Source organism: Crocodylus porosus, unplaced genomic scaffold (assembly GCF_001723895.1).
Source record: "Crocodylus porosus isolate Cpor-Errol unplaced genomic scaffold, CroPor_comp1, whole genome shotgun sequence".
Lineage (NCBI taxonomy): Eukaryota > Metazoa > Chordata > Crocodylia > Crocodylidae > Crocodylus > Crocodylus porosus.
In genome coordinates this window covers 5,767,287-5,789,694 of record NW_017728915.1, presented here as the reverse complement: position 1 = coordinate 5,789,694, position 22,408 = coordinate 5,767,287, and the positions used below count along the sequence as shown (strand labels likewise).

Sequence of the window (22,408 nt, the reverse complement as noted above, 5' to 3'; positions counted from 1 at the left end):
CTGAATTGCAGATTATATTGCCCGCTTGCCATTTAAGTCGGAAGCCAGTCACATGCTGCTGGGAAACTGGGTTTTAAATCCCCATAGGAACCTTCATGGGCTTGGAAATGCCCACCTTCCCTTATTGCAACACCATCATAGGAGGGACATTGGACAGTCAAAGGGTTTTACCTGCTTTCTGTGCCAGCATGTTTACTGTACCTTTAATGAAAAGGAAGGAAAATACAGAAATTCCAAATGGGAAAGGTGATGGAGGAGAAATACACACTGTGAACATGAGATAATATGCTTCTGTCCTTCACTTCCACTTCCCTTTCAAGTGTCCACTGTGCATAGATTAAACTGACAGGAAATATTAGGGTCATAGACTGTGCATAAGAAATTAAATAAGACAGTCAGTATTGTACCTTCCTGTGACAAGGTGAGTGTAGATGATTGATATAATCTGTGGTGTGGTTTGCTTAGCCTCCTGGATCTTCTGACCTGTGCATGCTGAGCTAAGCATCAGTCAGGAAATAAAGCTGTAAGAAGAGATGATTTGTTTTTAACAGTCCAAAATGGTAACGTTCTTCAAAAAAAGCAACAGCAGCAGCCCACAGTCCAGTATAATGACTAGCTGCAGTGATTGGTCAGCACTGTTGTTGTCTGATGGCTCTAAAATTGTGACTTGGCACATAGTGATTTTGGAGAAACTGCTTTAGAAATGACTACAGGGGAGAGGTGAGCTCTGAGAGTGACATTTCAGCACTGTGGAGTGAAGCTTTCAAAATTCCCCACCGGGTTTACCACCCAGGTTAATGCAGTTTCTGCAGAACTCAGTGCAGGGGTTCGTTACTCTGGTCCCACTAACTTCTTGGTGCTTGTGTGTGTTGTCTCTAGTGTGGCTGTGTGCCGATTCACCAACACGGGTGATGACTGGTATGTGCTCGTAGGAGTGGCCAAGGACCTGATTCTGAACCCCCGCTCTGTTGCTGGTGGGTTTGTCTACACATACAAGCTGGTGAATAGTGGTGAGAAGCTTGAATTCCTGCACAAGGTGAGTGTTGGGTAAAGTGGTCTGTCCCTCTTTGGAACCCAGGGCCATTTTACTGTCAAGGAGAGGAGTGATAGAGATTAGCTAATCCAAGGGAGAGGCCTTTAGAATTACAGGATGGGTTTTGGAAACCGACCAGGCCAAACTGTAAGGTAAGTCTCTTTGCAGTATCAGGGTCCGTAAGTGAGCCTTTGCAAATCAGGTGTCAGTCCTGGGTTCCCTGGGAAAGCTCTTGTGTCTGTCTAGCATCAAAGCCAATACAGATATGAGAATTGGTCCTTCAGTTCTTTCTCACAGCCCACAGGTGAACACTTCCCTAATTACCCTACTTCATTGCTTCATTTTGGTGACTACACAAATAATAAAGAGACTTTCAACACTTGAACAAAGTTTGTTGGCATCATAGGCTGCTTGCAGATGGTTTTAAAAAGAAAAAAGGTGCTTTACTTTAAATTCTACATGCTCCTGCACCAAACTCAGCATATGTGTAGAAAAGGCAGCACATTAGTTGGACCCAGCTCACCCAACATATGTATAGATTGGGTGCTTTAGTGAGGATTGAGTCAGCTTTAGCTAAATTGCCAAAAAGGCCCACTGAAACGCCCAATCTATACGAATGGTGCAAAGCCAGGTTGAAGTAATGTATTGCTGCTTCTGGTATAGCACAGTTTTGTGTTGTTTGTTTGTTGTTGTTTTTTAATGTCTGCAAGCAGCCATTGTGTTTAACAAACCTTTTCCCCATTCCATGTCCTTCCGGTGTATTTGAGAAGTGGGCAGATAATGAGCTGGTGCTAAGGAATGTTGTGGGTTTTTTTTCTCCCTTCCCACATTGCCTCATGTGATAAGAGGGCTCTGTGCTGTATGAAGGCTTCTGAGATGCCATTTAACGCCCACCATGTACTTGGCAGAGCTGGTTGGGTGGCCTGCTGGGTTCTTGTTAGCCAGTGTGACCAAACTAAGAAAAATTTGTTGATTGATTATAATAGTAGAAAGTCCAGCTGAATTCATTCTCTCCAATGTGATTGCTGATCCTTTTTGGATTAATCAAGAATATTCCATTGTGCTAAGGAAAGTTGAGCTCTTTTTGCCAGCAGTAGTGTTGCGAACAGTATGTGGAGAACTTCCAGATTAACCCCTTCTTTGCTGGCAGTTCCAGAAGTCTTTCCACAAATGACTTGGGTCTCAGCTCCTTGCACCAAAGGATCATTACTTGTTCCTAAAAACAGGGCAGTGTCATCTGGATTTAGGCTAAATAGGAAAATTTAATGGATGCCAGGGAAATAATAGTCACTGGTAGGCAACAAGAATATTTCTACTTCACTACGTACACACTCTGTTTGATCCCAGAGTAACTTAATCTCTCCACCCACCTCTCTTGTTTAAATGATGCAGCAAATATATTTGGTGGCTTGTAATAGCCAGGATTATGCAAGCACCAGTAGGACATGGTGTTCTAGCACATAGGGCATCATTGTTGGCTCTGATGTCTGGAATCCTTCAAGATATTAGATGTTTATCCCTTCAGCAAAACTGATCAACCTTTGTATTGAGAAGCTCATTATCTTCACTGATGCTTTCAAGGTTCAGCAAAATGGGGGGATGCACCCCATTCAGCCTTATTTTCTAGTAACAGCACTGTTGGCTGTCTTTCTGGGCATGGGGCTTTGTCACATCGGGCTTTCTAACACATCCCCTCACTTCCTTCCATAGACCCCTGTGGAGGAGGTACCTGCAGCCATTGCCCCATTCCAAGGCCGAGTCCTAATTGGAGTTGGAAAACTTTTACGTGTGTACGACTTGGGCAAGAAGAAGCTGCTTCGGAAGTGTGAAAATAAGGTACTGGCTTGAGTTCCAGCTGGTGCTGGTTCTTTGAGCAAGGGTAGATGAGCCATGAGTACCACCTAGAGATTCCAGTTGAAACTAGGTTCTAAGTGTGCATGCTTTTGTGTGCGTCTGGATTTTGGTCTCTCACAAATGGCACAGCAGACAGCCCTAAACATGCAGAAAACCAAAGTTCCCTGAGCAGTATACAGTAAAATTCACAGTACCTCTGCTTTTTTCCAATCCATAACCATTGTTTGTTCCTCAGCCCTGTTGAACAACAAACCTCCACCCCCAGGCCCACCCCTACCTTCCTGCTTGACATAGGTTTTATAGGTTTGTGCAGCCCAGTGACATCTGTTCTGTTGAGGCGCACAGTCTATGTCCATTGTGCCACATATGGACACCTTTCATCAGGATACAGAGCAGAAAGGATTGGTAACATTTACTGCATGGGAAATCTTTTTGCCCCTCGTGTTGGGTCAGCAGGAACAGTGGAGCTAAACTAGGGCTGTCTACCTAGCAGCTGCAGGCCACATCTGGCTTGTAAGGGGTTAACACGCAGCCTACAGGCTCCCATTAGTCCTGCTGCTGCAGGGACTGTGGTCTCTAAGGCAGGGGAAAGTGGCTGGAGGGAGCCCTGTAAGTGCTTTGCCACCGTGCCAGGAAGGGGACCCAGAGGGCCCCTGCAGCAAGCAGCCTACATTGAATGTGTAACCAAGGGGTCTGTGGTTTGCACAGTATGCACCCCCAGTCCATCAAAAATTAGACAGCCTTACTCTAAACAAATTGGAGGGCTAAAGCTGATAAACTTTGTGTTGCATTTTGCTAAGAGAGAGGAGTGATGTGGAGCATACATCAGGGACTTCTATGGGTTTCATTATAACTGCCTAGACCTACAAGGTACAAGGGGTTTTTAAGGCTGCCCCCTGTTAACCTCTGGGTGCCTGGAGATAATATTCTCAGCAGATCTGATATATTGAGCAATATGTAAATAGTTTTAAAAAATATAAAAAATTGCAAGGCATTTTTCTAATGTTAGTTGGCTGCTTCCAATTAAAGGTTTTTAATTGCCTTTCTAAAAGCACATTGCCAACTACATCTGTGGCATCCAAACCATTGGACACCGAGTGATTGTTTCAGATGTCCAGGAGAGCTTCATCTGGGTGCGCTACAAAAGGAATGAGAACCAGCTCATCATTTTTGCAGATGACACCTACCCCCGCTGGGTGACTACAGCCACCCTCCTTGACTACGACACTGTGGCCGGAGCGGACAAGTTTGGCAACATCTGTGTGGTGAGTCTGCGTATTGGAGTTTGCCAGTGGCAGCAGATGCTTTTCCCGCAACACCCATGTTTATCCTAAGAATTGAGAATCTGTTTAATTCGAAACAACGCCCAATTGCACTCAGGGTGTTTACTGAATGCTCCCGAGATGACTTTGTCAGTATGATGGCTGGCTGACTGCCATTCATTAAAACCTCAGGAAATCAGAAACTGCTGTACACATAAGATAAGCCATGAAAATGAGCTCCTGACTGCTTGTAGCCATTAACAAGACCACAGTGCTTTCATCAAGAATAGAGGTGCTAATCCTGATGTCTCAGGCAAACTCTGCTTCTGGCCCTTGGCTCTACTTCAGCCAATTCCACTCATGGCTGGTTGTGTTACATTATTGCATGCTGAGGTTGGTTGTGATGGTTGGAGGTCAGTGGGAGGTGGAACACTGCTCCTGGCAGCACTCTGGGTGCTAAAGCAGGCTGAGTTTCTTGGTTTTAAGCAGCAGTTCTATAAGTGTCAGATGTTGTTCATAAAGAGTTTGGCTGAGGCGCACAAACCAGTGCTCATCTTCTGTTGTGACCCTGCATCCTTTAGGCTGCTCTGTTAAAAGAGGTCACTCCCCCATTGTAACAGTCTTTGCTTTGTCTTTATGCAGAGATGACCATAGAGGTGTACAGGGCCCAGGGTAAATCAGCCTGTGCAAGGCCCCTTAAACACTGTGAGGGGTAGGGCTGCAGCCACTCTGCCCAGCTCCGTGGGGCCCCCCAAAGTGTAGGGCCCAGGGCAGTCACCCCGATTTCCTCTTCCCCTCCCCCCACCCCCCAAAAGGATAGCCCTGCCTCCGTGCATCCCATCAGGAACACTCATACAGGCAGAGACTCCTACCTTGTAATCAGGTTCTACTCCAGAGCCCTTCCCTCTCAACAGTTTTGATTGTTACAGTGTTTGGCTGTATGCAGTGGCTCTTGTTCTTCCCACTGATGAAACTTTTGTCTTCAGCTGCAGTATGACACACATGGTTCTTTTAACACCTGGAACTTTAAATGTTTTCTCACTTGGACTGTATAAAATCTGCAGAGTAAAAACTACTCAGGCCCCAGTTACCATGCTCCTGTGAGGGTGAACTTAGTGTAGGGTAGAGTGAACTTCCAGGGTGAACCCTGTATAAAGGGACCTATGTTATAAATGAATCTTCTGGCCTCTTCCTTTAGAGCCACATAACATGGCTTGGAGGGGCAGGAGATGCTCATTCAAATAGCCATAAAGACACAACCATGCAGCCACCATAATGTCCCATGTCCCTTCCAGACAGGCTAATTGGCATTCCACCAGATTGGAGCACTTAAAGCATAACGATCTAAACACTTTGACTCCAAAGGCTGTGTTCTCTTATAGTGGTAAGAAAGCCTATGTGATCAGCAAACTGAGTGCCCTCCTTTATCTCGCTGCAGGTGAGGCTTCCTCCCAACACTAATGACGAGGTAGACGAAGATCCAACTGGGAACAAGGCACTGTGGGACCGAGGCCTTCTTAATGGAGCATCACAGAAGGTAATATTCCATGGGAATATTGGGGGCAGGGAGGGAATTGAGTGACAGTACCTCTGGGGGAGTCCTGCAGCTTATGTCCCTTGACCAAAAAGGGCTGTCGGGTAGCTCTTTATTCCTAGATTGCAGTCAAAACTCTGTTGTGGCTGGGGGCAGATCAAGGCCCTCCACTTTAACTTGGTTCCTCCTTACGTGTCTCCTCTCTGTCATCCCTGCCCATCTGTGTCAGGACACCCACAATATTTCATTTTGCCATCTGTTCTCGGGTGGAAGGTAACTTCTGACAACAGACTCAAAATCAGAAGTTCTTTGGTTTTATTCCATTTCCTTTTCCCTGTTCTTGTGAGCCTCAGAAGAAGAGTACAGATGAACTGAAGAGGATCACGCTGACCCCTGATTTGCTTCTCTGTTTGGCTTGCAGGCTGAAGTGATAATGAATTACCATGTGGGGGAGACCGTGCTTTCTTTACAGAAGACCACGCTGATCCCAGGAGGTTCTGAATCTCTTGTGTATACCACCTTGTCAGGGGGCATTGGGATCCTGGTCCCCTTCACATCCCATGAGGTAAGAGAATGCCTGTTCTACTGAAGCATTGCTGGGCTGCCTACTCATCCTCAACCTGTGTGTTAATATGCTATATTGATTTGGGGCTGTTAGCTGCAGGGGAGTGGAGCATGCAAAAATCAGGCTGGGGTACAACAAATGTCCTGCCTGTGGGAGGGGATGGGATGGGTTGGGATTGGCATGGATTAGAACATGTGCAAAGATGTGGGGGTAGAGAGAGCCTGTTGTCACTGGTCTCTTCCCCATGCCTGTTTCCATAAGCGGATTTGTGAGCTTTTTGGCGTAGTGCATTTTTTAAAGGAGTAGCCACAGTGAGGTTGAATGAATTTGTGGATAAAGCAGTTTAAGTTCTTTTTTCTGCAGAGACATGTGCAGCCTGCAAAAACTATAGAGCCAGTGCTGGATGCTTCCTCCAACTGCATGCACAAGCTGCTGTAGCATTACTTGCTGGGACCTAGCCTCTTTGAACTCATACCACAGATACAGCAGCTGCCATCTGCTCCAGTTCATGTACATTTTATAAGCCCTGGCAAGCTGATAACACAGTCCTTGTGATAGATACCCATGGAATAGCAAAGGAGAAACCCACACCTGGAAGCAATGAGGGAGCTGCTTCAAGACTCAGTCTTGACAGCACTGGGCAGGGCCATGGTTGAGGGAAGCTGCTGATAGCAGTGTTCCTGTGCTATAAAGCAGGTATCCTGCCTCAGAGCTCAGTGTCAGGACATGAGAAAGAGATTATTGCTCTCCTCTGTCCCTTTAGGATCATGATTTCTTCCAACACGTAGAAATGCATCTGAGGTCAGAGCACCCTCCTCTCTGTGGACGAGACCATCTCAGTTTCCGGTCCTACTACTTTCCAGTGAAGGTAAGTCTGAGCTTTAGAAACACCAGAACATCAATAGTTGAGGTTCAAAGGTCCACTACAGGATATAGAAACGCACACTGCCCGAGCATGTGGGGGTTGACCTCCATCCAGTGGACCTGATATCACCAAAGGTGCTTGTTGTTGAAATAGGATCTAGCTTTTCAGTAATACATATCATCCACTGATCTCAGAGAGCTTTACGGAAGTTGGTACTTAGCCACACTTTCACAAACAGGGAAACTGAGGCATAGGGAGGCAGTGACGTCCATCACTTGCCAGGAAATCAGTAGTTGGAAATGGAAATCAATCCAGTTCTCCAAAGCCACAGTCTGGTGGATTAAACTGTGGCTGCAAACCTAGTGGATATATCCTTACTTTTTTAATGATATTTTCTAGGTCAGTGGTCTCCAAACTTTTTTGATCACACACCCCTATCAGTAAACAATTTTTGAGCACGCGCCCCCAATATATGTATTAACCGGATACACATAAACTGCAGTAGATGTTCTAATATTTTCTTCCCGCACCCCAATGGATCGTCTTGCACGCCCCCTTGCGTGCGCACACTGCACTTTGGAGACCACTGGTTTAGGTCTATCATGCATACTGCATCCTGCACAGGCACTTGTTCTCCTGCCTCTTCCACCATCTTCCATTCCTCCTGCATCCTTCACTAGAGTTGTCTCCCATTATAGCCTCCTGCTTGGTCTTATTGACACTCCACTTAGCATTGTGGGGGGAAGGGGGTTGAATGGGGGACTTGTGTAATAAAGCAGCACGTCTACATACCTTCAAGGTTCAAGACCTACTTTTGCAGCTTATCACTGTTGTCCATGTAAGTAGTGCTATTCAGAAGGCATATCTTCCATCTTAAAAGGCACTGTCCAGAGATGAAGTCACTCTTGTAACTTAAGGCTTTGGGGCAGATTTCCAGCATACGAGACCTCAAAGACCTTTGATACCTGACTGAAGAGTTTCCCGTGCATTTATGCACCAGAACCACCTTCAACCCTCCTTCAGCAAACTCTGCCTAAAGAAACATGCTAGCCAAGACTTGCTGGTCTGAGAAATCAGTCCTTTCCTGCTCTCAAGTGGTTCTTTAGCTGGGTCTGGGCTTTCTGGGACTTTTGTGTTAATCAAGTTGGGCAGTAATTAGTTTAACGTGAACTGCTGCTGTTCAGCAGATGAGGTCACTAAGCATGGCCTAGTTTCCAAAATGGGATTAAGGAACTCCTGTGAAAGGATTGTTTGCTGTCAATTTCCCTTTTCAGATGTTCCAATTAAGCAGGGTTGGTGCTGAGCCCTTGTTTATCCTGCACATTCTAAAGCATTCCTCCCTTTTCTTGCCAGAATGTGATTGATGGGGACCTCTGTGAACAGTTCAACTCCATGGAGCCCAACAAACAGAAGAACGTGGCTGAAGAACTGGACAGGACCCCACCAGAGGTGTCCAAGAAGCTGGAGGATATCCGTACGCGCTATGCGTTCTGAGCAGTACCCTGTAGCCTCTTGTTGGGCTTGTCAAGGACCCTCTTCCAAGAAGGGTTGGAAGGAAGGCTGTGTGCTTTTCCCTTTTTACTATTGATTTGGTCATCTGGATTTGTGCTCTTGAAATCCAAAGTAATGAGTGTTTCCTATTAACTCAGTAGCAGAAGTTATGTCTCTCTACATGCCTTGCTGCTTGCGTGGAGCCTCTGGCTTGCTGGGTTCCAGTGATGTTGAACCCCTCTCTCAGATGGTGACTGCCTGAGAGAAGAGCAGGCCCCTAGCTTTGTGCATGCTGTGAAGAACATGGGGATTTCAGTTCTCTGCCCCTGCTGCACCCACCTCTGCCTAGGGCTAGAGAGTTTGGCTACGTTTTCTGAGGCTAGACGAGCTAGTCCTGGAATGGCCTTGTAAGGTGAGCTGGGTGTCCTGTCCCTCACAGGATCAAGTGAGTCTAGATGGGTGCAGGAGCTCCTCACCCCATCTTGGGGAAATCTTGGAGACCTAACAAAACTTTTGTTACGCAAGTAGATTTCACCAAGCTCATGGTCAGTGTGTGGGAAGTCCCAGAGCCCCACAGGGAGGGTTCACACCATGCTGCTCTCTGGGCTTCTGTTTGAAAGGCAGCGTCACACTTTTCCTTTTTAATTGTTTTCCCTGTAAATAAAGTTTTGTACAATGTTTTGACTCTTGGGGGGTGGGATGAGGAGAGGGGGATAAGGAGGGATCCTGGGACTTTATTTGTTTCATAATAACTTTGGCAAGAGCAGTGCCCCAGCTCCACATTTACCATGAGGAGCATGTGAAGAATAAAAGCCTAGTTTTTAATTGGTTGGACTGCTGACTTGTCCATTCTCTAAAGTACTTTTTTTTTTCTAGTTTGGTGGGACAAGTCTGGGCTGGAGGAGAGGTTCAGTGAGAACAGGGAAAGCTGCATGCACCCCACATGTGCACTGGGAGTGTGTGCAGCATCATGGAAGTCATCCACTGGGTTGCCAGCCTGAGCTGTGCTTCTTGCTGGCATTCATAACCCACCTCCCTGATGGGTAGGGGCATTGCAGCCTTGTGAGTGAGGTGATTAAGTCTTGAAAGCACAGCTCTAGCTGTAGACTGTTCCTGAAGCCATGTGAACAAGCCTACAGTGAGTCTACAGTTGATTGTATCATGGATTAAGGGAATCTGCTGAATGAGTTCCTGGGAAAGGTTTTTTCTTCCTCTTGTCTGCCAGTGACCTAGCTGTCCAGGGTGTCTCCAGCGCTCAACAACATGGTCATGCCTCCTTCCTCTATTCCCAGCTTTGCTTTGCACCCTGCTTGTAATGCACAATACCAGGCTGCTTGTAGAAAGAGAGATGGCCCAGGATTTCTGAAATAAAGTTAACATTCTTTAAGCCAAACAGGGCCATTGTTCCCTGGCTTTATAGTAGGAAAATACAAGCCAGTTCTCTGCACTGCAGCAGTCCTGTTCAGCAGCATCAGCTCTACATCTTTGGTATCAATTCCATCTGTGACCTAGGGTGTGTTGGCTGCTCCACTTCAGCAGAGGTCTTTCAGGATCCCCAGGCCACCTCCAGGACTAAGCTAGGGTTGGAAGGTTGGTCTGGAGCATCAAACGCTGGACTAGAACTTTGGGCAAGGCACCAGTGGCCCCTTGGCAAGTCTCGTTGGTCTTGTGGTTCAGTTCTCTGGGAGGGTAAAGTCTGCTTGTGCTGAGGAGGCATCTAGTTGTCTTGGTGATAAGTACCTATATCGGGAATCCCTTACTGCCCCTTAAGTTTCCTTCCTCCCCCAAGATTTCACCCAGTGACTGGAGGTGGAGGGGAATCTATCCAGATAGGAGATGAGTCTTGAGAGATGAAGCCTGCACTGTGCTTTGGAACCAAGCCCGCTTCTCTCCCAACATACTTACATTTGACCCTGAAATTGTTACAGTGTTCTCTTGGGCAGGCCCCAAGGGCTTTGCTGTGTGATATATGTGCTTTTTTAAAGTTAGAAAAATCCCCTCCCACACTCTTGTTGACATGGTGAAGGAAAGAGTCCCTAGACTGAAGAAGGAGGTCATGGTTTCTGCTTTGGAGTTGAGCCACAGAGTCTAGGGACTCCAGTACTTCCATCCCTCCTGAATCTGCTACACCAACCTCTGGAGCTGTGGGCTTGCACATTGGTCACAGTCAGACCTGGAGTGTGCTCAGACCACAGGCTACAACACTGAATGCTTTTGGTCACTTCCTATAACCTCCTGTCCCACAAGTCTTCTCCCCCAAGGACTAACATGGCCTCCTGTTGGAGCTCATTCATTGTTTATTCACCATCTTGGGGATAAGCAGGTGTTGATTCTGAAACTGAGTACTCCTTGGCACTGAGCCTGAGCTGTGCTTTTCTGGCACTCGTAACCCACCTCCCTGATGGGTAGGGGCATTGCAGCCTTGTGAGTGAAGTGAAAGCACAGATCTAGCTGTGTCTAGGTATGTTTCCTAGGCACCCTCACCCCCAGGGTACCAACATGGCATTCAGCACTGCCATAGCTCAGGCTCAGCTGGGTGAAGGACAGCACTTCCCCAGCAGGGGGGAACAGAGGCATGGACAAGTCTCTGCGCTGATGCCTTCATCTGCCTAAATACCTGCCCCAAGATAAATCAAGGTGTAGGCAGTAACAACAGTGATATGGTTGGCATCGGGCTGGGAAGGGTGGAGAGGTACCTTTCACAGACTACATGCCTCAAGCACAAACCTCTGACCTTGCCTAAATTAATTGGACTCCATAGCACTGGGCATGTGGCATAAACATTGTAGTTTCCCCCTGAGGAGAGGGTGGGAGACTGAAGGAATTGTACATACCTAAGATGCTAGTCATGTTGCTGAGAGACTGCAAAATGCTTAGCTGATGAGGGGGAATATATAAACATCAGAGACATCTTTAATTTTGAGTCCAGGGGAGTGTGTCTGCAGTTCATCCCTGCAAAGCTGTAACACTAACATCATCTTAATAAGTCGTCTATCTCTTCCCATCTCCCATTTCTACCTGGGTCTCTAACATGATCCCCATCTGCACAAAGACCCTTCCCTAACCATTCATTATTTTGTTGCCTCATCTAATCAAGCTGCAAAGGTCTCTGAGGCTGGACTCTTCCACCCTTAACGTACATGGAAGTCTCAACACTGACCATTATTACATTAGCAATACACTGGGATAAAAGTGGGGAGAGCTGAGGGAAAGACTGATGAGGAGTAAATGCATTTGCAGTGCAGGATATAACGGGAGAATGTGTAACCTTATGGCCCCCTCACAGATGTGAAGCCAACATCTGTTCAACCACTGCAGTTATCTTCAGTGGAATGGTTTCTTGGCAGCCACGATCGTAGGGTTGGCAAAAGGTAACTTAGAAGAGTGTGGGGTGGGTGTGCAGTATACTTCACATCCCAACTCTTAGGGGACCAGCAAAACCAACCAGTCTGAACAGTTGCTGTCTATTTTTGTCAGTATGTTGGAGAAAAGGTGAGGGAAGGGATAGGGACAGGTCCCATATGGGTATCACACTCCACTAATGGTATTAGGCTCTGTTGGTTTGATGGCGTTTACCCTGTGAATTACATCCACAACACAAACGAGGGAGAACATCTTTGATTGCCTGCGAAAGGAGTGAGACCTTGAAAACCTAGGGGCTGAGGTTGCATGCTGTAGTCACAAGGGGTGGTTAGGGATGGTATCAGTGCTAAGAAGTATTGTGGGCATCTGAGTTCCTGAGGTCACTGAGTAGGGTGAAAATTTGGTGCAAGGCTCCTGACAAGAGTAAACAAGTCTGGAAAACCTCTTGCCCCAGGGGAGAATGCAAACACCTGTTTGTCCTTGCTGGAGCCTGTGAAGGGGGAGACAGGCTGGCAACAATGGAATGGGAAAAATCCACGAGCACAAGTCTGCCTACAGGATCCCTAAGGGTTGACAGCTACACCCAGTGACCTTAGCTTGCAGATATATTGTCTGTTGCTCCATCATGTTTTCTCTAACATTTTGTCCTATAATCAATATGCCCTGTGCTTTCTGCAGGCAGCTGGTTACTGACTTGCTCTGTCCCTAGACAAGGCTACAAACTGCCTCAGACCTGCATGGTTAATCAGTGAGTTGTGATGGGACTACTAATCTTAAGGGGGAGGGACTTTGGTCCCAACTAATAAGGGGCAGTTGGAGACCTAAGTGGGAAGCGTTGCAGGTAGTGTCAAGGATGTAGCTATCCCAGCATTGATACCTGTGAACTGCCTGCCCTGCCAGGCAGTGGCTGTTCCCCATCACTGCCTGCTGACACTGCCTCTCACATCCAGCGGGGTGTGAAAGAATTCCCTCCCAGCCTCTACTTTTTTTGGGATGCCTGTTCCCCTCTGTCTCATGTCTGTCAGCCTGGTTGCCCCGGGGTACCGCATAGGTGACTGGGCTCAGGTATGAGGGTGTAGATTTAACCTCCCTATTGTTTGGAGTTCTGACCTCACAACAAGGGGGCAGGAGCATAAGCCCATGTCACTCCAGTAGGAAACCGTGATGTTTTTCAAATTGATTGGCCAGCATCAATTAATACCTGTCCCTGGCTGGCTCCAGGTGGTGAGATCAGAAGGGCTGTAAATAAGGGTCACTGCAGGAAGAAGGGAGGTGGACATTTAAAAAAAACACACAGAAACTTAGACCTTCACAGCTCGCTCTCTCTGGTGGTGAAAGTGAGAAACTTATCAGAAACTTAGCCTGGAACTTAGTTGGCTGTGATCTAGTCAAGTATCAAATGGCTGACAAGATTTCCTCAAGGTTGGTTTTTTTTCCCCTATATTTTGCTATTGATATTCCTTCCCCATCCTATCCCACTTGGATCAATAAATCTTATCTGTTTTATCATGCCTCGGTATGTAAGAGGGAAGGGACCCACTAAGGTGGGCTGGGCTATATTACTTTCCTCCCACACAGGAGGCTGCTCAATCTAATAGAGGCACTCGAAGATTGCAAGGTTGGCTCTACAGGGTCTGTGTATCCAAGGCAGCACAGGGCCCAAACAAAGACCTGAGTCTGGGTGGTGGCAGCAGTACCCCAGGCTTGCGGGAGTGCTCTAGGGAGGGCGTGGGCCAAACAGAGGCACCCCCAGAGGAGACTCTTGGAGCTTGGTTTTTGGCCAGGCACAGTGAGGTGGGTGGCTCAGCACGGGAGCCCGCCACAAGGGGCATGTGTGCTGGCAGCAGCGTTGCACGTCTTATGCTACCTATTTGAGGCTTTGGATAAGGGGAATGGATTAAGGCATCTGATTTTATCTTGAGTCCTGGTATCCTGCTGCGTCAGAAGTCAAAAGGAGTCCAGGGACTTTGCAATTACCTACCTATTGCTAACAGGATTCCAGTCTTGATCTAAGATTGAGATTGTGCTGTATCAATGGGGTAAACAGCAGGGGAGGAAAAGAGCTATTTAAGCTTAAGGACAAAACTGGCACCAGAACAAATAGTATAAACTGGCCACAAATCAAGTTAGGAGGCATCAGAGCGCTCAGGGGGAGCAAAGAGAACCTAATTAGTGTTAAGATGAAACTTCGTGGAGTGATGAGGGTTGTGATATAACATGGCTGCCTGTGATGGCTCAGAGCCCAGTCCCAAGCTAGGAGGCCCCCCCACTGTCCACGTGCCTCTGAGGTGCCCCACAGCATGGGGGTAACAGAGCTGCTTGTCGGTGATTAAATTCAGTTAACTAGGGTGTCTTTGGGCAGAAGGCAAGGAGGCTAGATGGAGGGTTGTGGGGGGGGAACCACAATGAAGAGTCCAGCATGGGTTGGTGCTGCTATGGCAGGGGTTACTTGGAAAGAGCGTAGGGTACACGCAGGCCAACGGGGACGGATCACCGCCACTCACCACCCTGCGTCACTGCCTCCCAGGAGCAGGGCCTGGCAGGGAAGGGGCAAGGGCAGTGGCACAGGCGCTGCCCAAGTGGCTGGACGCAGAGGGGGGAGCTTGCATATGGCCGCAACCACCATCCACCACCCTGCACTGCCACCACTGCCGTGTGCAAGCCCTGCCCCAGCTCCATGTCTGGCTACTGCCACCCCTCCCTCCCTCCACTCCACCAGAAGTATCCCAGAAGAGGGACACTTCTTAAAAAAGGTTGAAAACCCCTGTGCTTTGGCAATGGCAACACTGAAATAAGTATCTGGGTAACAGGGTTTAAAACAAGGAAGCCAGCTGCTGTGTGATACTCACTGGCCTGTGTCGAATGCATTTGCAGTGCAGGATACAACGGGAGAATGTGTAACCTTATGGCCCCCTCTCAAACTTGAAGCCAACATCTGTGTTCAATTCCAAGTGGACACATCTCTGAGCAGAACCACTGCTGCTGCTTTCCCGTTGCTTGTCCCTGTCAGCAGAGAGATGAGGACTGCCTGGGCTGTACAGACTGAGTTCCCTGCTCCTGCTCCCTGTTCACTCCCTTCACTGCCACGAGGAAGGAGTTGGCACTGCTTTCGTGACCAGCATCAAGGAAAGGATTTCAGGCTCCAGTGTGGATTTTTCAGACAACAGGATGTGGATCCATCCCATGACATATGCCTTTTCCGTTCTCTGGGAATTCCCAGCCACTGAGGGAAATCAGCCTGGCCTTGTTATGTGGCACAGGCTGCTGTGTCAAGGGGGGCTGCTTCTAGTGAGAGCTGCAGCAAGGGAATGCAGCAGGCAACTGCTACACCAGTGTGACAAAGGCTTCTGCTGGGGAAGTCTTGCAGACCTCCATCTGGTTTGGCCTTCATGTGGTTCATACTCAAGCAAAGTGGGGCCCAGCGCAACTGGGGCTGCTGCTGCTTGCTGCATCTTTCCTTCCTATGCAGGGTGTTGCAGTCACAAGATTTCTGTAAGCAGGCGTCTGTCTGCCTGTGCCAAAGCTCCTGAGGGTCCTGCTCTCCTGCCAACATGCTGCTGCCATTTGGCACTTTGCATCTCTTTTCATTGGGTAGGAAATCACAGCAGCTCCTTCTGCAGAGAAACGCAGCTGTGCTCAATTCAGTGGTTGTGTTTTTAAGAAGCAAACTGTGGTTTTCTTCTTTGCACTTCAACCAATCCGAAAGTATCAAAAAGGCCCTGAGGGCAAAGGAGCATGGTCGGGTCAGTGCCAGAGCCAGGTGCTAGCCTGTAGCGCCCAACTTGCTGGCACTCTAGGCAACCAGCCAAGCAATTATGTGGGCAGAGAATATTATCAAATAGCTTTCTCATGCCAGCAAAGAGTTCTAAGTGGCAAGGGTGCAGTAGAGATTAGCCAACTCAGTGGCCTGACATGATGCTCTGACCAGTCTTTTGTCCCAGGCCTGATGAGCTGCTTAGGATAAGTTCTCCAGAGCCAAAGGAGCCTGCTGTCATGAAGGGTGTAGCTCCTCACTGTCACTGATGGCCCCAGACTGGTTGGGTTTTAGGGAGTAAGTCAGTGTAAAATGGTAAATACAGGTGAAATGCCTGCACTGACCCATGCCTTTCATGAGGCCTCTGTGGCAGGACAGTAGGGGGTGCTACTACTCTGAGCCACCTGCCTCACTGTGCCCAACCTAAGTTACACTTCAGGTGTCTCCCCTGGGGTGCCAATGTCCAGCTGACCCCCTTTCTGGATCAAGCCCACAAGCTTGGGGTACTTGCTGCCACCACCCTAGCTCTGATCTCTGTTAGGGCTCTGTGCAGCCCAGTGTACACAGACTGTGCAGACCTTGAGGGTGCTTTGCCCACTGGTAGTATTTCTAGGTGCTCCTTATAGCCTGGAGCCACCCAGGATGTTTTTTGGTAGGACAGAATCACTTAATAATCAGCCGAGCTCTGCTAGGAGCAAGAAGGCCTGTACCTCCTCTCAAGCATTCACAGCTAGGCATGCTGTAACATAGCTTTTATTAATCAGAGAGGGGGAGAACAGGGAAGGAATACAAGACAGAAGAGTATTTAAAAAAAACACACGAGCAAAACAGAATGGGCTCGTTGGCCCTTTTAACATGCGGTTAAAGATGCATAACCCTAATTTACTGGCTAAATTTCAGGTGGGCTACTTACAAATACATCCAGAGGATTCTGGAGGCCCATGCTTCTGTGTGTTTCTAAATGCTTGCTGGAGGAAGCCCTCTCCTCCCCACCCCACCCCCAACCAGGTGACCTGATCCTTAAATAACTTTTCCAACTTCATCACCTGGCTCCAACCAGAAACAGGTATTATTTGAACCCTGCTGTTGCAGACCCATCCTTTTAAAAAGTGGTCAGCAGCCCTCAGTGGAGTGACCAGAGTCACCAAACTAGTTCCACAGGTTACTTGGCAGGAAGCTTAAGACAAAGGGTCTGTACCCAAAAAGGGGGATGGGAGGTAGTCCTATACAGTACAAACAAGATACACAGCAAAATAAATCCTGAAACACTTGACCACACACAATTACAAGTGTGTGGGTGTTACATTCTCCCCCCGGGCTGACATGTCCCAATCCAGGGACAGACAGTAGGAGAGTTCTTCACAGCCTCCAGCTATCACCTTCAGGGGCTGGAGCTCCCTCTTAGATAGTGAGGGCAGCCTCTGAAGGACATGTTGCACTTGTTTTCCCAGAAGTGACAAAGGCTTGGATGAGAGCCACAAACTCCATGTTAGAAAGTGGTGGCTGCAGCCTTCTGCCTTACTGGAGATGGATGTGAATGAATTCAGTCATCACACTGAGAAGTGGTGAGTCTCAGTGTGACCTTGAGTTTATGAACTATCTCATGTACCCTCCACAGCTACCACAATCATTTCCTCCTTGTGAGTCCCTGTGCCCACAGGCATGGCTTCCGGGAATGTGGCTTAGCTGACATCCACCATCACCCCTCCATGCTCATCCTGATCTCTGCAGGGCCTCTTGTGGGCTCAGATCAAGTATAGTTGGGGGAAACACCATGATCATCACCACAGTAGCTTCCTAGCTGCACCTGGGGAAGACCGCTCTTCTGGCATGGGATAGTACCTGCATAAGTAATGCATAGTTAACCTTGGCTTTATCCCCACCTTATGGAAATGGGAGACTCCTCCCTAGCTTGCTCCTGGGGTCTTATGGCTAAGGGCAAGCAAAACTTGGGAGCAGCCGAACCCCAAGCCTTCGGGCTTGGGCCTGCAAGTAGGATGCCTGCCAAAGGATTTGGGAACATCTGAAGCCCCGGATGGGGGTGGAGGATGTTTGCTGGAAGTAGGGCCACTTACGGTTCTCAACTGACTCTTGGATTTGGAATTTGTTTTGGCTGATTTGGCTTGGAAAATTAAACAAAAAAAACCCCAAACCTCTGTGGGAGGGTGGCAGAGCAACCAAATCTGAATGTGAACAATGTGTGATTGGGTGTCCTTGGCATACAGAAGGCACTGCAGCATGTAGCACCTCTATTCCCCTTTTTGGTTCTGTGTAAACACTGAAAGAGACTGGGGTGCAATATTTATGGAGACCAGTTACTCATTACTATCTGCTGGGACCAAGGAGCAAACTCACAGCCAAGCCTCTCTGTCCACCTTACAGCCTCTCTGGGCAAGTCAGCAACATCACATGGTTGTTGCTTTCAAAAGTGGCTGACATCAAACAGAAGGAGCGTAGGAACCTTAGTTCTGGCTCTCACTAGAACAGACCATCAGTGACCAGCAGCTTCAAAAGCTATCAGCCTCCTATGCTAAGTTGAGGTGCTACTTTGTCCTAGTGCTATGGGATGCAGCCCTAGTGGCATCCTCTGGTCTGTGATGAAGGTAATGCTTCAGCATGGGACTGAGGGACAAAATCCTCTGCTGGCTTTTAGGTCAGTTGTGGCACCAAAGATTTGTCAGCATTTGCAGTCCCTGATGATCTCAGTTCCTCGGGAAGAATCCAGTGTTGGTCTCTCAGCCTGATGATGACAACCCATGTCCTGGCTTTCAGTATTCTTGATTTTTGCTGCTGAGCAATAATAGCCCCCCGCCCCTCCCTCCAGCTCTTATCTCAGAGTTAAAGCCCCGGGTAGACTGGAGCTGACATTAGCCCTGATTTCTGGGGGGTGGGGAGTGGGCTGAGGGAACCCCCAATTCCAGTGTGGGATCCAGCAGCTCTAGGATTGGTGCTTGTTCAGTGAGCTGTCCCATGATTCCTTGAAACCAGCTCTTGTCTCTCCTGCCCTTTCCCTCCCACTTCAGTGTGGGGAGTCTGCTGTCTTCTACGGTCCGGCTGAGGCAGCGGTGGCCACATTCCCGTGATGGGTGAGTGATGCCTGGGTGCAGAATGAGTCTGTGCAGTATGGTAGTGTCTCTTGGTCAGCCAGGTGCTGCTGCCACCTCAGTGGCAGAGTATTATTTCCATGATTGGCTCATGTGCCTCCCAACTTGGCTGTCATTTGAGGAAAAAAAGGCAGTGCCAAGAAGGCAGGGCACTGCGCTGGAGTTGGATGGAGTCTGGGGAGAGCTGGTGGAACAACTATTGCCGACTCTGCCAGGGGATTTCCAGCGCTCCTTTTTCATAGGCAGAAACATGTTCCTTCCCACACATTTTTTCCTCACATTTGCCTCCAATTCTCTCTCTTTCTTTTCCCCCTAACCCTGGCAAGACCCAGGGCCCTGCTGATGGTGATAGTAAATCACGTTGTTCTGTGATGAGTCTATTCCTGCTACCCTCTGCCATTCCAAGGGCTCCCATTGTTAAATTCATCTGTATAATGGGAGCACAGTGTCCCCCTAATGAATGATCTGCAGTGATCGTTGCTGCCTTGGAGGATACAGAAAAATTCATCTGCAGTCTTGGGACTGAGGACATTCAACTCCCTCTGACCCAGACTGTATCCAGCGAATATATGGAGGTCTTCATGGCTCCATGAATGTGAGACATGGAACTATTAGACAAAATAACTGTGCACGAACCAAGCACAGCGGCTATCGCAGGAGCTAGTTGTGTGCAGAATTTGACATATGCTTCAATGCTTTGCGGGACCATGCCTGAATTTCCACAAAATTTATGTAAAAATTAAATCTAAGGTCCCCAACAGCAATTCCCCTATTTCTGATTCAGTACAGAGTCATCAGGCTTCACTATGCCACATACACAGGTTTGTGTTAGGTACTTGCAAATGCTCTGTGATGTTTGACTTGAGAGTGGCAGACCAGCTTGCTGTGGGCATTTGCTTTCATTGAGGGATCTTCCTGGGAGGTGTTGGGATGACATGACCAAGAGAAGTGGTGCTGGCTGGAGCCAATACCCCTGTGTGGGGGTGGAGGCAGAGGCCACCTCAAGGGGAGCCCAGCCTGCAGAGGGACAGGTGGTATGAAGCAGTGAGAAGTACAAGCATGGCAGCCACCAGACACAACTGCCCTCTGAATCAGCAATGGCACAGAAACCCATTTCTTTCCAAGTGAAGCTTTCACATTGGCAGCTCCCCCAGGATCCCTAAGCCCCAAGCAGGATGAGTTGTGCCTTGTTCAATAACAGATACCAATTGCAAAGGGGAATCCCTGTCTGGATTGTCATCACACAGATGAAACTACCCTGCAGAACTGCAGTTTAAGCAGTGCCAGCTGAGTGCCCACTTCTACCCCTGTACCTTATTGCCATAGCTGATATCAAAGCAGCTAATGATCCATCACTTACCTGTGGAAGACCAGGCTCTTCAGATAGGGGAATTTTGCAATCGTTCAAAACATAACAAGATCCCCAGGTGAATGGTCCCATCCACCCTCCACTCACAATTTTACTTCCCTTCCCAGATGTGGCAGCACTGGAAGGGGCAGAAAGCATTAACCCAGAGGGCTGGTGGCCTGGCATTCCTTTCCATTATCAATCCAGCCCAAGGCAGCTGGAGAATGCTATGTGGGTGCATGTTCCTCTGGCCTGCAATAAAGGACCCAGGAGAGTTAGGCAGAAAAAGAGAGCCAAGAGGGATGAAGATGAACGGCTGTCCCTGGCATTCATTTGACGTATGCCACAACAAGCAGATGAGGGGACAGCAGGGTCTCTGCCTCTGTTGCCCCACAGCCCATCACTATAGCACAGCCCTGCCCTGAGAATTCCCCAGGAAAATGCCCAGCACATCCTTGCCCTCATGCTGGGGCCTGCTGTGGGAGTGCCAGGAGGCTCCCACTCACAAGCTGAAGGCAGCAAGGGGCTTTCCAAAATGACACAGGCAGAGAAACTTTTTTAGGCAGGAGCTGGGGCCATGCCTAGCTGCTGGGGAGCCACTGATGGATATGTGGGGCTGTTGTCAGGATGGAAACTCACAAGCAGTCTGTTATCTTGGTTCAAATGTTTTCCCTGACTTCCTGCTGCTGCGGAGAGTGAATGAGTCTCCCGAAACTGGCTGAAATGATTTTAATGTGCTGTATTCACATAAACTTCCAAATGGGCCCTAGTCATCAGCCTGGAGCCAGGAAAGTTTCTGAGTGATATGCTGGTCTCCGAGGTAATAACCAGACCCTTCCTCCTGTTTCTTCAACCTCTGTCCCTCCTATTTAAGACCTGTTCTGACTGGATATCCCTCCTAGAAGGCTGCCAGAAGGCTCATGTTTCAGGGGATATCCTGATGGTGGCCCTGGAAAAAATGCCTCTCAGCAGGTCCAGGGCTGGGGAGTCACTGCCCAGAAGAGCAGTTCCCAGTGCTGGCCACTTCCTTTCCATCTCCAGTGCAGAAGGTCTTTCGTTCCACACTCACTGGTCTCAGGCAGCTGTCTCAGGAAATTGGTAACAATTGATCCTAGGTGGCTTGGGAACAGACGTTTGGGATCCAACAGAGCTCCTAATCTTTTCAGACCTTGCTGCCTGAGGGGCTCCCTCTCCTCTCTTCACCTACCCACAAGGACAAGAGCTGTCAGACACTGCCATTGCTCTTCATCCTGAGACTACACCTAGGTCAAGCTGGTTAGAAGTCAGGTGCTGGTTAGAAGTCTCTCATCCCTAGCACTGCCTCTCTGACAGAAACAACCCTCCCCCGCCCCCTTGCCACACCAGGGCTTGGCACCAGCCAAGCCAGGAACAGACTTTGCTCCCTGGTTCAGTTGCATTTATTTGCTTTGTCCAGCTTCCAGGCTGTCTTTTTGTTTAACCCCTGCTTCATGTCTGCAGGGTGTTCCAGCTGGGAGCATTTTCAACTACCCTGGCCTTACTGAGAAAACAGGGTGGCGAGGGGGAAAGGAAGTGAGAGACCCCTCCAAGGAGAGGGACGAGCCTAGCTGGGATCTGGGCTGATGGTGGCCCTCGGGGGAAGAATGCCCCTCAGCAGGTCCAGGTCTCGAGAGTGGCTCTGCACAGCCCTGGGCCTGGCATCCCTCTCCAGAAGGGCTATTCCCTGTGCTGGCCGCTCCAGGCAGCCGCCCTTCCCATCTCCTGGGGATTCTCCACTCACTGGGTCTCCTGCAGCTGTGGCTGGAGAGAGACCCCAGGCCACACGAAGGCCACAGGCTTGCAGCTGCTCACTGAGAGAAGGCAAGTGATGGACCTCACTGGAAAGCACCACCACTGCCCTCACCCACTCGATGCCAGTGACTAATGATGGAGTCAGTGATCCTCGCGCACCCAGTTCACCGCACCAGGTGCTGTGTGTGGATGCCTGACCCCAGCGGCACAGGAACCTCAACCAGGCGGCCGCCTGTTTGGAGGGATGGCCGTCTCCCTCAGAGCAGAGAAGAGACAAGGGAGGAAGGAAGAGGAGAGGCATCCTGGCCTGCAGCCTACTGGAAGACTTGCAATGCCTGCGGAGAGGTGTGTGGCCCAAGGACTGGACCCCTGAGTCACCTCTGGCCCCCTGGCCGTGGCAGAGCTGTGACAAGGGCTGCCCTCCCCGGCACCACTGCGGAAGGCAGGGCAGGCGGGCTCGGGGAC

At 49.0% G+C, this 22,408-nt stretch overlaps 1 protein-coding gene and 1 long non-coding RNA gene across 3 annotated transcripts in view; one reads left to right on the top strand and one right to left on the bottom strand.

The window, feature by feature from the left end:
• Window positions 1-9,438, top strand: part of SF3B3 (splicing factor 3b subunit 3) — a 47,373-nt gene extending 37,935 nt beyond the window's left edge. For both annotated transcript variants that reach the window (XM_019535594.1, XM_019535595.1), the window contains 7 exons: window positions 880-1,036; window positions 2,744-2,869; window positions 3,940-4,152; window positions 5,588-5,686; window positions 6,105-6,248; window positions 7,012-7,116; window positions 8,467-9,438. In XM_019535594.1, coding sequence (XP_019391139.1) covers window positions 880-1,036; window positions 2,744-2,869; window positions 3,940-4,152; window positions 5,588-5,686; window positions 6,105-6,248; window positions 7,012-7,116; window positions 8,467-8,607 — 985 coding nt within the window. In that variant the 3' untranslated portion in view covers window positions 8,608-9,438. The remainder of the gene's footprint in view (window positions 1-879; window positions 1,037-2,743; window positions 2,870-3,939; window positions 4,153-5,587; window positions 5,687-6,104; window positions 6,249-7,011; window positions 7,117-8,466) is intronic.
• LOC109310455 lies at window positions 1,669-17,120 on the bottom strand. The gene is made up of 3 exons (XR_002101208.1): window positions 16,760-17,120; window positions 13,823-13,824; window positions 1,669-1,681 (listed from the first exon to the last, which is right to left on the bottom strand). It is a non-coding gene; the product is annotated as an uncharacterized LOC109310455 (long non-coding RNA).
• Window positions 17,121-22,408: the final 5,288 nt, after the last annotated feature.